Genomic DNA, 15,522 nt, shown 5'->3' with positions numbered 1-15,522 from the left:
CAGAATGAAGGCATTTATCTTCACAGTTGAAGAATGCTTAATTGAAGAATGGTCTGCTTCTTAGCCTTTCTCTGGAATTCTTCTCCCCGTATTCCTTTTGATGGTGGAGACTTACAGAGCATTGGTTACCTCTCTGAAACGTTGGCAGTTGGGCTGGCTGGCTGGCTGCTGTGTGTGGGCGGAAGCAGGCTTAAGGATAAGAGGCATGCGTAGTCCCATTTTTACCACATAATTTGTCTTATTTGACTTTTATCTTTTGAAGTTCAGGTTTTGAAGCTATCTCTTGTGCTTTGTTTGTAACCCCAGTGATTTAGTGGACGTCTCCACGGGTTGCTTGGGCTTCCTCACAGTATGGTGGCTTTGATTTCTTATTTAGTGACCCAAAGGTCCAAGAGCATTTGTTTCAAATCCAAGAGAAAGCCATATTACTTTTTATGATCCAGTCTCAAAATTCATACACAGCATCCCTTCTACCATACTGTTTGATTATCAGTGAGCACAAATTCCCCCTGAATTCAAGGGGAGGAACGTTAGACTTCACTTGCTCATGCAGGAGTAGCAAGTTTCTTAGAAGAGCACGTTGAGGGGGAGATGCCACTGTGGCCATGTTTGGAGAACACAATCTGCTATAGTCTCTGTAGTAAAAAAAATAAATATATTAAACACAACTTAATGGTTTTACAAGAGATGTGTATTTTGTGAACTCTTTTTTCCTCTGTGTTTTCCCCTTTTGTATAGCAATTATAGAGCAATTTCACTAAAAGTCTTAGCATTTAGTCTTTTTAAAAAAAAATTTATTTTTTGGGTGTACCAGGTCTTAGCTCTGCCATATAAAATCTTTAGTTGTGGCATGTGGGATCTAGTTTCCTGACCAGACATGGAACTTGGTCACCCCCGCATTGGGAGTGTGGAGTCTTGGCCACTGGACCAGTAGGGAACTCCTGCATGTAGTTTTCATTATGCTTCTTAGGATGTCAGGTTTTTTTTATCAGTCATTTCTCCAAGGCTACTCTTAGTAACATATTCTTTTATAGTGAGATTACTCATCAGTTTCCTGGCAGTCAGTGATTTTAACCAGTGGATTTTCACCAGTGGATTTGGTTTTTAACCAGTGGATTTTAATTTAGAATTCAGTGTCTTCAGAAATTGCCATATCCTTATATTGGGCCTCTTTGGTAAATAAGTTAACCCTTTCTTGGCTAGTAAATGGCATATTGTTTCAAAATATTTTCATATAACTAGTAAAAGTATGTACATAAATACTTTTCTACCTAAAATTATTCCCTTCGACTTGATAAATAAGCCATCTCTAAAACTCTACTGAGATTAACAAAAGTATGACATTATTTGATATAATGATATAGGATCCTCATTTTAAAAATTTGCTCTGTAACCTCTGTTAATCTGGAAAAATAAAAACTTTGGAAAAATTGAGGGAACAGTCCAGAATACACCCATATGTTGTCTTTTGGAGTCACCAGCTGTTGACATAATGCTGAATTGCATTTATTCCTTCCTTTCTCCTAACTTGAGGAAGAAATTTTTCACATATTCCACAAAAATTTTAATATTCCTCAGAAAATTTAGTAGCTGCTTATTATCCTAAGAAGTGTGTCCCTTTTGTAACATCTTCAGGGAAGTGTCATCTGTACTTAGAAGTTTTAGAACATCTGAAAGATTTTTTTAAAAGTTTACTTTTAAACTTTTAAAGTTGGTTATGGCGTGCTGCAGTCCATGGGGTAGCAAAGAATTGGACACAACTTGGCGACTGAACAACCACAACATATTAAATTAGGGTGAAAGTCATGGAGGTTATTGAAAATAAATTCATATATTTTCACAATCTCTGGCTTCCTTTTCTTTACGCCAATTTAAATGAAATGTTGTGGCATGAATGGAAAATTAATCCTCTCTACATTTTGGAGTACTGCTATATGATTTCAGGTGTTGTGAGGGCAGTTTCTGTTTTATTTTTCTATCACATATATAATATATGCACCAGCCTCAGTTTCACTGTTAGTATTTATGGAATGATTGTATTACTGAGTGGTACAAATGATCTACATGCAGTTTTCCATGAATTCTAAAGTATGTTGGTAAATGCCGTCAAACTTGATACTTTATTTGGGAGACTTTGATTTTTTACTTTTGGTATTTGTGATTTCAAAGCAAAATAAAAACTCTAAAATCATTAGAGCAGAGACAAACTGTAAAGTATTATGTTTTTCCTTTGTGAATCATTGTATCCCACCTAATAAGAAGTGGGTTATATGATACTGAAAGCAATGATTCATCGTGCTTTAGTTTCTTTGAGGTTTTCAGTCTCCTGAGATCTAAACTCCATTCCCTTAAATCGTGAAAGTAATGGAGGCCTAAGAAAACATGACACTTTTTCTCCGAGACCACTGAGAGATAGAAATATTTGCAGTATGTTTTGAAAGTTATCTTCTAGTCAGTGTTTATTTGCAATGTTGTATTTTTCAAGCACACAAACAAATGAGATAGTTATTTCTGATATTGCCAGATGAAGTGTTTGCAAATGAAAGGATTAAAAGAATTTTAATGTTGAACATTAAATACAGGTATTTGAAGTGTAAGAAACTATTAATTACATGTAAAAGGAATTAAAAGTTTATATTCTGTATATATCGATGGATGGAACATAAGATCCTCAATTAGTTTTAAGTAAGCAAGTCTGAGTTTTTAATAGACTGAATGAACTCATGTCAAGGTGTGTGACTTTAGTAAGCATATTTTAATAATATTAATAATGTTTAAGTTATTGTAGTTTGGAAATAAATGTATAACAATATTTAAATTCATGTTTTTATTTAAAAAATCAAGCTGTTCTCTTTTGTTGACTATTTTTGAACAATTTTAAAGAAGATAAAAATTATAATGATTTGTATGGCTGTGTGGGGGACCATTCAAAGTTGGGTGCTTAAAATATTTGGAAATGTGGACTTTCCTCTCCTGTTCTTACTGAGTTTATTTGCTGTGGTTTTGCCCCAGCTGTGCAGTTGCCTATGTTCTTTACATTTTTGTGTGCATTTTCTCACTTCTGAGTCAAATGGATATGCATTTTTATATATTTTTATTAGTGGAATTAAGGTATATTAAGGTCAAAGAAATGAAATTTTACATGCTTTGATGGCTTATTAAAATGTCTCTTTTTTAAAAGCAGTTGGTGAAATAAATATTTGGTATTCCTCTTTTTATAAACATCTAAGATCAGGGAAATTAAAGCATTTACCCAGAGTCACAGTACTAGTAAGTGGAAGACTTGTTGTTCAGTCAAAATTAATTGAGTTATTTGTATGTTAAGTGTATTTTTCTCTGCTTTGCTCAGAGGTATGCAAAAATAAACCTTTATTTAGTTTTCTTTATATCAGGGGCTGTATTTGTTTTGTGTTCATGTGACTCTTCTGTTTTTCTTCATAGGGATGGTTTTCGATTTTCATCTCAAGAAGCTGCTTCTAGTTTTGGTGATGATAGGCTACTAATAGAAAAATTTATTGATAACCCCCGTCATATAGAAATCCAGGTTGGTACATTTTAAGATACTTTCAAATCATTATGACTTTAAAATAATATTACTTAGTCCTAATAGAAATACATCCTCTCTTAAATTTTTGGGTGATTGTGAATGGTCTGTCTTTTATTGAGCCGATCTTTGCATGAAATGTTCCCTTGGTGTCTCTAATTTTCTTGAAGAGATCTCTAGTCTTTCCCATTCTATTGTCTTCCTCTCTTCCTTTGCACTGATCACCGAGGAAAGCTTTCTTATTTCTCTTTGCTATTCTTTGGAACTCTGCATTCAAATGGGTATATCTTTCCTTTTCTCCTTTGCTTTTCGCTTCTCTTCTTTTCACAGCTATTTGTAAGGCTTCCTCAGACAGCCATTTTGCTTTTTTGCATTCCTTTTTCTTGGGGATGGTCTTGATCACTGCCTCCTGTACAGTGTCACGAACCTCCGTCCATAATAGTTCATTGGGCAGTCTGTCACATCTTATCCCTTGAATCTATTTCTCGCTTCCACTGTATAATTGTAAGGGATTTGATTTAGGTCATACCTGAATGGCCTAGTGGTTTTCCCTACTTTCTTCAGTTTCAGTCTGAATTTGGCAATAAGGAGTTCATGATCTGAGCCACAGTCAGCTCCCGTGTATGTATTTTGTATATATTTTGCTGACTGTATAGAGCTTCTCCATCTCTGGCTGCAAAGAATATAATCAATCTGATTTCAGTGTTGACCATCTGGTGATATCGCTGTGTGGAGTCTTCTTTTGTGTTGTTTGAAGAGGGTGTTTGCTATGACCAGTGCGTTCTCTTGGCAAAACTCTATTAGCCTTTGCCCTGCTTCATTGTGTGCTCCAAGACCAAATTTTCCTGTTACTCCAGGTATTTCTTGACTTCCTACTTTTGCATTCCAGTCCCTTATAATGAAAAGGACATTTTTATTTGGGTGTTAGTTTTAGAAGGTCTTGTAGGTCTTCATAGAACTGTTCATAGAAAGTTCCCAGTTCAGGCATCTTTCCCAACGTTTGATGTTGTCAGTTTTTTAATGTCTAGCCATTTGGTGGACATGTAATAGTATCTCTGTTTTAATTTGCATCTCCCTAATGAATATTGATATTGAGCGTGTGTTTTTTTTTTTCTAAGTTGATTAACCAAAACTGGATATCATATTTTCTGAAGTGACTGCTCAAGTCTCATCCTTGGCCCTCCCCTCTCCCACTTTCAAATTTGACTTTTTAAAAATTATTGAATGTTGAGGGTTCTGTATCTATGTTGTTTATGAGTCCTTAAGGTTTTTATACTGATTATAGTTTGAGAGGGTAGTCCTTTGGGCCAGCGTGTAGCGGAGGTGATGAGAGGTGATCGAATTCAGGGTGTTTTGTGAATGCAGACTAGAATTTCTAAAAGATTGATGTGCTATATAAGAAAAATTAGGCATCAGAGATAGTTTCAGGCTTTTGGCCCAAGAAATCATAAGAATGGGACTGTCTTTTACTGAGATGGGAAAGATTGTGAGAGGTACATATTTGGGGGAGGAAATCAGGGTATGAAGATCAACAGATGAAGGCTGAGATGCCCATCAGATACCAAAATGTGGGTTTGAGTAGACTACTGGATATTAGAGTCTGTAATTTAGGGGAGATATTAATATTTGAGCTGTCCTTCCTGTAAGATCCTAGAGGCAAAATAGATTTTGCCCTTCTCTGTATTCCCCACCCAGCACTTATTTGTGCTGTCAGAAGACCGCTTAAGCCATGCTACCTTTAGCCATCTCACTTTTTCCACACTAAAAAGTATCACTTTTTTTTTACTGATACTCAATAAATGTTTGTTGTATTGTGTTAAATAATTATATTTCTACATCAACTTTTAGCTTATTTTAATTAACCATGGCATATATTTATGTGGATATTTTTTTTAACATAGGTTAAGGTTACAGTAACTTAAATAGGCAGCACAGGTGTTTCCCAGATCTGATCTGCACTTGGGAGTTGCTTTCTTTTTTTTTTATTTACCTTCTTTATTTTAATTAATTACTATTAGTATGTGCACATGATAAAGGGTATTCAACAGAAAGCAAGCCTTCTTCCATTCTTGTCTCCAAGCAACCCTGGTTTCCATCCCTGGAAGCCGACACTGTTACTGTTTTTTGAATATCCTCCCATAGTCGATGAATATATATATTTGTAGTGTTATTTTCGAAGGGAGCTATCACATACTTTGTTCTTTGTCGTGCAGTGGGAATGGCACTGCTCTGTTGAAACCAGGGCGCCGCTGGCATTTTATGGGCTGGATCCGTGGATGCTGAAAGACTTGCATTATGTGAAGTGGTCTATTAACAAGGAAACTTTTCCTAATAAGCTAGATACCTGGGAGATCATTTTATAATCATAATCATTATCATGCGTGTCTGTAAAGGGTGATACGGATAGTTTAAAAACCTCATGATGCATTGAGCATTAACTTCCTTTACAAGCACTTTTTTTTTTTTTTTAATAATGTTGTCTGGTTACTTCGTCTCTTAATTTGTTTAGTGGAATTCCCTGGTGGTCCAGTGGTTAGGACCCTGAGCTTTCACTGCTGTGGCCCAGGTTCAGTTCCTGGGCAGGGAACTAAGATCCTAAAAGCCACATGGTGTGGCCAGAAGAAAAACTATGTGCAGACTTCAGAGAAAAACAAACTTGACTCTGTGACCAAAATGAAAAAAAAAGTAGATCATTTATGTATATTTGAATCTAATATTTTACAGTTGAAAATGTTTCTGAGAATTCTTGATTGTTGTCACTTTATTTCTTGGAGGCTGTCTACTTTCACTGCTACATCAGTTAGACTAAGAAAAGGTAGAATAAATTTAACATTTAAAAATAATTCTGGATGTAGTTCTATGGTCACTTTTGAGTCTTAGAAATAAAATTCCAACTTATTGGATTTCATTGCTGTAATGTTTCCCTTTGGAAGCATTCTTGAGGTTTGGATAGGTTTAAATTCCTAAAAATTAATCATGCAGTCATATATTAACTGTTCATTTTATTGTTTAATATATTGTTAAATCACGATCTTTTCAATGTTTCCAGGAGCCATATAAAATATTAAGATGATATCTACTATTAATGATGCATGAAGAAACAGAGTGACTTGCCCAGAAAGATTACATAGCTGTTTGGAATTTAAATTAGTGCCTACTCTTTTTGCTTCTAGAATAGCTTTTATCTCCATTAGCTTAAATATATGCATTCAGTAATATACACCTACTCCTTAATCATGAAAATTGATTCAGTTCAGTTCAGTCACTCAGTCGTGTCCGACTCTGCGATCCCATGAATCGCAGCATGCCAGGCCTCCCTGTCCATCACCAACTCCCAGAGTCCACCCAAACTCATGTCCATCAAGTCAGTGATGCCATCCAGCCATCTCATCCTGTGTGATCCCATTCTCCTCCTGCCTCCAATCCCTCCCAGCATCAGGGTCTTTTCCAATGAGTCAACTCTTTTCATGAGGTGGCCAAAGTATTGGAGTTTCAGCTTCAGCATCAGTCCTTCCAATGAACATCCAGGACTGGGTTGTTTATTTTTTTTCATGGGAAAAACGTGAACAAAAAGCATGTTTTAGGGTTGCCAGGTTTAGGTAAGGAAATACATGTTAAATTTGAATTTCAGATAAATGGTATTTGTTTTTTTTTAAAGTAAAAGCATGTCTCATTCAATATTTTAATATTTTTATTACAATTAAAAACTCTAGGGACTTCCCTGGTGGTCCAGTGGCCAAGACTCCAAGCTCCCAATGCAGGGGGCCTGGGTTCGATCCCTGCCCAGGGATCTAGATCCCACATGCTGCAACTAAGACCCAGCACAGTCAAATAATAAATATATAAATAAATATTAAAGTGAAAAGCTCCAGTTTATTTCTCACTATCACAAATGGGAAAAACCATAATGGTATATACTAACCCCAAACTTTCTACTAGTTTCTTATAACAAAAATAAAACACAGTAAAAATATTGGTGTATAATAGAACAGACTGCATATCGGTTGTAAATGAAATAGCATTTTCCGATCAACAGACATTGCAGTATTAACAAGTAGATGTTTGTCATACCACCATGGCTCTCCCAAGTGCTATTGAAATCTAAGATGTATTCCCTTTACTTATGTTCAGTATCCTTCACAAATTTGTAAAATTGATTCTGATATTTTACCCAGTATATCGGAAATGTAACATGAAAAATTTTTTCCTCAAGTCTTTTTAATAAAAATGTTCCATTGAGTTTTGGAGTGGTAGATAATAAAATTTTCTTTCAGTGATGTCAACCACAAGGAAACTGTATTTGAGCGGTGTCTTGTGTTTTAGGAGGTCAGAGTATTAAAAACCAGGGAGTGTTACATGGAGAAATGTTAACTGGGCATGTGTGCTGTGGCTATGGCTGTATAATTTTTCAAGTGGTATTATTGCTCTTTCAGGTTTTAGGTGATAAACATGGGAATGCCTTGTGGCTCAATGAAAGAGAGTGCTCAATTCAGAGAAGAAATCAGAAAGTGGTGGAGGAAGCACCAAGGTAAGCACTTCTCCTGAGGAAACTACAGAGTAGTCTGATTTTCTATATTTCTTATGATTCTTTCCCATTGTAATAAAAACTATTTAATAGAGCTGAAATTACTTTAACAGTAATAGTAGGATCTATTAGTTGCCCCACAGCATGTGGGATCTTGGTTCCCTGACCAAGGATCAGACTCATGTCCTCTGCATTGCAAGGCAGATTCTTTATCACTGGATCACCAGGGAAGTCTCTACCTCTGGGCTTTGAGCACAGTGATGAGCTTGTCTGCAACTCTGAGGATCACTAGGAGAGTTTATGACAAGGGAGTGAGCAGGACCATTCTCACCATGACAGGTGAGAGTAGTTTTACTCAGCTGTGCTTGCGATTATCCAGATATTATGATGTTAATCTTTAGTTGCACTTTCCTTTTTTTTTTGTTGCATTAATTCTGTCATCCAGTTATTGTTGAAATGTCATCTATGCCTGAACGAGACAGGACAATGATCAGATTTTTGGCTTAAAGAAAGCGAAGAGGACATTACCAATTAAAAGAATCACAAAGATGTAAAATGCAGTGGCTAGAACTTATTTGGATCCTGATTCAAAGAGATCAGCTATAAAAAAATTAATGAGATAATCTAGGAAATCCAAATACTAATAAATATGTTAAAGCTATTAAAGAGTTTTTGTTAATGTTTAAAGTGTGATTGTTAGGAAAGTACTTATAGAAATAGATAGGGAAGTTTTTATGGAAGAAGTGATACCTAATTTGGTATTTTCTTTAAAATAAAAAAAAGGGGTGGGGCTGGTAGAAAAGTAGGCATGCCATTAGACAGGACAGGAGTGGTTGTAAAGTAATAATTGTTACATATGGCAAACAGATACATGAAGTTCATTATGTGCCTAGTCGCTCAGTCATCTCCTGACTCTTTGTGACCCCATGGACCATGGCTGCCAGACTCCTCTGTCCATGGGGATTCTGCAGACAAGAACACTGGAGTGGGTTGCCATGTCCTCCTCCAGGGAATCTTCCCAGCCCAGGGATGGAACCCAGGTCTCCTGCATTGCTGGTGAATTCTTTACCAGCTGAGCCACCAGGGAAGCCCAAGTTCATTATGCTCTTCTATAATAAAATGTTTATAAGATGTCATCTAAATCTTATACATTTGAGACTAATTTTAATCCACAGATAGAAAAATAGTCAATGTTTTGTTTCTCAGAGGCTTTCTTTCATAGAAACAAAATATATGAAAAAGTGGAAATGATCTGATAATATTCTTTTCAGGGTTCATTGAAACCCTTTATTTGTCTGTTGGAAGGTGCTTCTTTATTGTGAAACAAAAGTTGTGAGGATTTGTTAGATGTACTGTTGATTCTTATTATTTGTGGTAGTTATGTTTTATAAAGTCACAATACTGAAGTGTTACTCTCACAGGAAATAGAGTTAAGTTTCTGTGACCCTCAAGTCAGAACATTTTCATCAACCGATTAATGCATAATCTTGTTTTGTATGTGTTTCTGTTGAAAGACACCTTATTTTATGCATATTGTTGATTCATTAATGTTGCACTCACCATCGTGGTGAGCAGCACTGTAATGCTTGAAGCAGTCTCACCTAACATACCTTTTCTCCATAAAGCACATCTTCCAATCTTACTTGGAGAAATTCTGAATATATGTGTAAAATTTTACTAGTTGTAAACAACTAGTTTTGCCAAAGCAGCTGTATATTTTATAGATTGATGAAAGTTGCAGTATAATGTAGAAAGTTCAGATGTTCAGTTCAGTCTCTCAGTCATGTCCGACTCTTTGCGACCCCATGGACTGCAGCACGCCAGGCTTCCCTGTCCATCACCAGCTCCTGGAGTTTGCTCAGACTCATGTCCATTGAGTAGGTGATGCCATCCAACCATGTCCTCTGTTGTTCCTTCTCTTCCTGCCTTCAATCTTGCCCAGCATCAGGGTCTTTTCCAGTGAGTCAGTTCTTTGCATTAGGTGGCCAAAGTATTGGAGTTTCAGCTTCAGCATCAGTCCTTCCAGTGAATATTCAGGACTGATTTCCTTTAGGATTGACTGGTTCAGATGTTAGTTTTATATAAAAATATGAAGTTGGTTTATTTCAACCTGTTATGCTTAATTAACAGTAAGCATATATTCTAAGCATATATAAAGCATATACCTTGAAATCTTAAGTCGACATAGATGATCATATCTGAGTAAACTTAAAGAAAATTAATGCACACAAAAGATTACTTAATTTTTGTTCAAAATGTAGGTGTTCACTCTGTGTATATTTGCAGCATTTTTCTAGATTCTGAGACGCGAAGAGCAATGGGAGAACAAGCCGTAGCCCTTGCCAAAGCAGTGAATTATTCTTCTGCTGGAACCGTAGAATTCCTTGTGGACTCAAAGAAGAATTTTTATTTCTTGGAAATGAACACGAGACTCCAGGTAATAAAACCTCTGTTCTTCATTCCTCTCCATGCCTCTAAACTTTTCCCTTTCTCACCACCCCTTTTGATTTTATAAAAGTTAAAAACCAATTCCTTAAAGTGGGAAATAAAGATTTGGTTTTTATGTTGGTGCTAAGAAACCTGTTGGAAATGACAGATGAGTATCAGGTTAATTTGATGGTCAGTGACTAGCGCCTCTGCTTCGTTACTGCTAATACTTTATATTGGAAATTCCAGTTCTTTTTTTTTTTTTTTCTTGAATGTTTCTTAATGAAGTACATTAGTTAGGGTTCATATGCTGAAAAGGGAAACTAATCAAGATACGACGCATAGAAAGGGATTAAGTGCCTACAAATCTTTGGAAGAGACGGGGAAAGGAAAGGTATTGAGAGTGAGCTTTCAGGAATGAATCTCAGAACTGAACCATCCAACCTGGCTTCTAGAGGAATGGACACCTCTGCCACAGTTGTGAGATTGAGAAATTAAGTGGTCGCCTGGAACTATTAACTTCAGGGACATACTTGGTCAATTCCAAGCAAGGTTTCAGGAAGCCACTGGTATACTGTTAACTCACTGATGGCTTTATTTCCTTTCTTCTTCTCTCTTTTCTTTGATTTAAATTGTAAACTGACAAATTCAGAAAAATATGTAGAATACAAATGTGTAGTTGAAAAAAATAATTAAAAGCAAAAGTTTATGGGAGCTCAATTGGATCGAGAAGTACCAAAATGCCAGCCAGTACTTCTTACCCCTGCCCCTCAACTTCTTCCCATTCTTAGAGATCCTGCCTCCATCTTCCTGTTTATTATTCTGACTGAATTCTAAACCACATTTCCTTATATTTCTGGATAGTTCTTCCTTTCCTTTATGCACGCCTTGACAATAGAAATAATTTTGCCTGTTTCTTTTTTAAACTTTCAATCCATGGGATTGTATTATATATGTATTTTTTGTACATGGCTTCTTTTCTCAGTATTATGCTTATGAGATTATACCATGGGACAGATTTTCATATACTGTGGCAGAATTTGTGTGTCTATCTAGATGCATTTTGAGACCAAGGGTAATTCATATTTATAATTTGTACAATATTAACCTTAGTAGTTTTTGCTAAAAACTTACAATACTTCTGTTTGAAATCACTTTTTTAGCCTCTATCCTGTTGTTGTGGATATCTTCAGAATTGACAGACTTGTAGAGATTAATTTGATTTTGAATAAATATATATCTTTATAATGAAGTATGTCTAATTATATGATTATCTGGGAAATCATGTTTTTTATTAAAATGGAGACTTGATTATATCATGATGAGAATAATAGCTTTGTAATATGATCCTGAAGGCAATTTGAAGTGACTACAATGTATGTTTATTGTATTCAAGACTCAATAAATACTAGACTTTAGTTGGGATACTTAGCAGATTTTGCAGAATTAATAATCAGTGTTTTTTATTTTTCTTTAGGGCACTTTGTTATTATGTTCAATTTTTTTTTTTTAAGAATCCTTTACTTTTTATTTGTTTCTGGCTCATGTATCTCAGCACATAAGTTTTTTCAAGTTTGTCCCATGGTCAATTTTGGTATAAGACCTCCAAAAATTTATATTTATTATCAAATAATTCTGTGTTGTCAGTCTAAATCATTTAGGTACCTGTGTTTACAATTTGTATCATGAGTGGCTTGCCAGGAAATTATGCTCAGTACCCTCAAAAAAAGATTATACATAAATGAATTTCAGGAAGAAATCTGATAGTGCCTAAATCTGTGCTATATAATAGCATAATTATTAATTTGTGTCTCCTGTTTAATGTTTAATAATATCTCATTTCTCTCTTTAATTTGCTTCCAGGGATAGTAGTCTTGTCAGTTACCAAACAAATTATTATTATTATTTTTTTTTTTAAGAAACATCTGTGTGGTGGAGGGATATTTGGTGGTGGAGGCTGTGACTGAATGGGAGCATGAAAAAAAGAATCTCGTGTTTTATAGTATTCCTGAAAGCCATGCTTAGATATTTCAAAGATGTCTTTCTGATATTGTTTAAACAATTCAGATGTCCTTTTAATGGTAGATTTTCTGTTTCAAATTTCTTTACTAACCTTAAATTATAATACTTAAGGCACATTCACCAAATTCTTTATCTTCTAAGATAAATGTTATCTCTAATTAGTGTTTCATTTTGAGGCTGGAGAGCTATAATTTTCTTTTCTTCTTTTTCCTTGAAATTTCCTGATTGAATTGTCACTTTTTTCCAGCATTAGAACTTGTACACTTCTTTCCTGGTAACACAGTGTGAGTAGCATCTTCACTTTGCTAGATTTCCTTAAGAGTGACATTTGAAATAAATACCATTTCTTCTTAAAGAGAAACACTGAGAAAGTCACTGGGTTTGGTGCATAAATACTGGTTTTTATCTCTTTTTGGTGAGAATTTATGTATCAGGTTTATCTATGCCATCCTCATATGTTTGTTTTTAAAGTCACTGTTTTCTTTTTCTTAAAGATAAAATTCACATGCTTTTATGTTGGTGTTGTTCAGTGGCTAAGTCCTGTCTCTTTGTAATCTCGTGAACTACAGCAGGCCAGGGTTCCCTGACCTTCACCATCTCCCTGAGTTTGTCCAAACTCATGTCCATTGAGTCAGTGATGTCATCCAACCAGGTCATCTTCTGTTGCTGCTTCTCCTCTTGCCTTCAGTCTTTCCCAGAATCAGGCTCTTTTCAGATTGGCCAAAGTATTGGAGCTTCAGCTTCAGCATCAGTCCTTCCAATAAATATTCAGGACCGATTTCCTTTAGGATTGACTGGTTGGATCTCCTTGCTGTCCAAGGGACTCTGAAGAGTCTTCTCCAGGACCACAGTTAGAGAGCATCAGTTCTTTGATACTCAACCTTGTTTATGGTCCAACTCTCACATCCATACATGACTACTGTAAAAACCATAGCTTTGACTAGATGGACCTTTGTTGGCAAAGTAATGTCTCTGCTTTTTAATACGCTGTCTAGGTTGGTCATAGCTTTTTCTTCCAAGGAGCAAGTGTATTAATTTCATGGCTGCAGTCACCGTTCTCAGTGGTTTTGGACCCCAAGAAAATAAAATCTGTCACAGTTTCCATTGTTTCCCCATCTATTTGCCAAGAAGTGATGGAACCGGATGCCATGATCTCAGTTTTTTGAATGTTGAGCTTTAAGCCAACTTTTTCACTCTTCCTCTCTCACCTTCTTCAAGAGACTCTTAGTTCCTCTTCAGTTTCTGCCATTAGAGTGGTATCATCTGTATATCTGAGGTTATTTTCTTTTTCCTAAAGATGTAATTCAGATGCTTTTACATTACAAGTCCCTTTGCTCTGTAGCCTTAACCTCTTCTTTCTTTTTCCTGGGTTCAGTCTGGCCTCTGTGTGCCTTTATCAAGTTTTACTCCCTTTGCTTGGAATGGTCCCCACCTCTTGTCCTAGTAGAAGTGTGCTTATGTACCCACCCATGCCTATATGTTTCCTTCTCTGCATCTGAAAGATGGATAGAGAAATGGATAAATACCAAAAATGCAACTTTATTAAAATCTTATTTTAATGAAATACGTAGTTTTGCTTGAATAATTTTCTTACTTTATTGAATTGAAATACTAAGAAGTAGTAATCATTGGTTAAAAAAAAACTAATATATCCATAAGAGTAAACATTGGAAAAATAACTTCCCATACCCCATTTGTTATCACAACTGTGTATTTTTCTTATAGAGGCACCTTTGTTTTACTTAAAAATTGTCTTTTGTAGTGTTTAATACTTCAGAGAAGGCAATGGCACCCCACTCCAGTACTCTTGCCTAGAAAATCCCATGGATGGAGGAGCCTGGTAGGCCGCAGTCCATGGGGTCGCAAAGAGTCGGACACGACTGGGCGACTTCACTTTCACTTTTCACTTTCATGCATTGGAGGAGGAAATGGCAACCCACGCCAGTGTTCTTGCCTGGGGAATCCCAGGGACGTTGGGGCCTGGTGGGCTGCCGTCTATGGGGTCGCACAGAGTCGGACACAACTGAAGTGACGCAGCAGCAGCAGCAGCAGCAGCAGCAGTGTTTCATACTTAAAGTGTTATCTTCTTCATTATGATTTTGAATATTCATTTGTATGAGTATGCATTTCACCAGTTTCCTATTTTTAATTTTTCCAGTATTTTGCTATCATAAATAGTGAAATTATTAAATACCTTTTATATTATGATTTTGCACATGTGAAAGTAGAATTGCCTGCAAAATGATAGGTTCTTGTATAATTTAGTGAAATAGTATCAAGGTGCCTTTTATAGGAGAACTTGCATGGCTAAAAGGATCTTTGCCTTTGGCTCTGTATGATAGTGAAAAATGGTACCATATTTTCATTTTGTTTTTCTTCTGAGTGAGGATGAATTTTTTTTCATAGAGTCATTTACATTTCTTTTGCCCTTTGGGTTTTCTAGATGGGGAAACAGTGGAAACGGTGTCAGACTTTATTTTTCTGGGCTCCAAAATCACTACAGATGGTGACTGCAGCCATGAAATTAAAAGACGCTTACTCCTTGGAAGGAAAGTTATGACCAACCTAGATAGCATATTCAAAAGCAGAGACATTACTTTGCCAACAAAGGTCCGTCTAGTCAAGGCTATAGTTTTTCCTGTGGTCACGTATGGATGTGAGAGTTGGACTGAGAAGAAGGCTGAGCGCCGAAGAATTGATGCTTTTGAACTGTGGTGTTGGAGAAGACTCTTGAGAGTCCCTTGGACTGCAAGGAGATCCAACCAGTCCGTTCTGAAGGAGATCAGCCCTGGGATTTCTTTGAAAGGAATGATGCTAAAGCTGAAACTCCAGTACTTTGGCCACCTCATGCGAAGAGTTGACTCATTGGAAAAGACTCTGATGCTGGGAGGGATTGGGGGCAGGAGGAGAAGGGGACGACAGAGGATGAGATGGCTGGATGGCATCACTGACTTGATGGACGTGAGTCTGAGTGAACTCCGGGAGTTGGTGATGAACAGGGAGG

At 36.3% G+C, this 15,522-nt stretch overlaps 1 protein-coding gene across 5 annotated transcripts in view; it reads left to right on the top strand.

Annotated features, from left to right (window-relative positions):
• Positions 1-15,522, top strand: part of PCCA (propionyl-CoA carboxylase subunit alpha) — a 363,650-nt gene that overhangs the window by 146,427 nt on the left and 201,701 nt on the right. For all 5 annotated transcript variants that reach the window (XM_044927096.2, XM_025262608.3, XM_025262607.3 and 2 more), the window contains 3 exons: positions 3,442-3,544; positions 7,978-8,072; positions 10,356-10,506. In XM_044927096.2, coding sequence (XP_044783031.2) covers positions 3,442-3,544; positions 7,978-8,072; positions 10,356-10,506 — 349 coding nt within the window. The remainder of the gene's footprint in view (positions 1-3,441; positions 3,545-7,977; positions 8,073-10,355; positions 10,507-15,522) is intronic.

This window comes from Bubalus bubalis, chromosome 13 (assembly GCF_019923935.1).
Source record: "Bubalus bubalis isolate 160015118507 breed Murrah chromosome 13, NDDB_SH_1, whole genome shotgun sequence".
NCBI classification, from domain to species: domain Eukaryota; kingdom Metazoa; phylum Chordata; class Mammalia; order Artiodactyla; family Bovidae; genus Bubalus; species Bubalus bubalis.
Note: the sequence above shows the minus strand (reverse complement) of the source record. Positions and strands in the feature narration are given on the sequence as shown.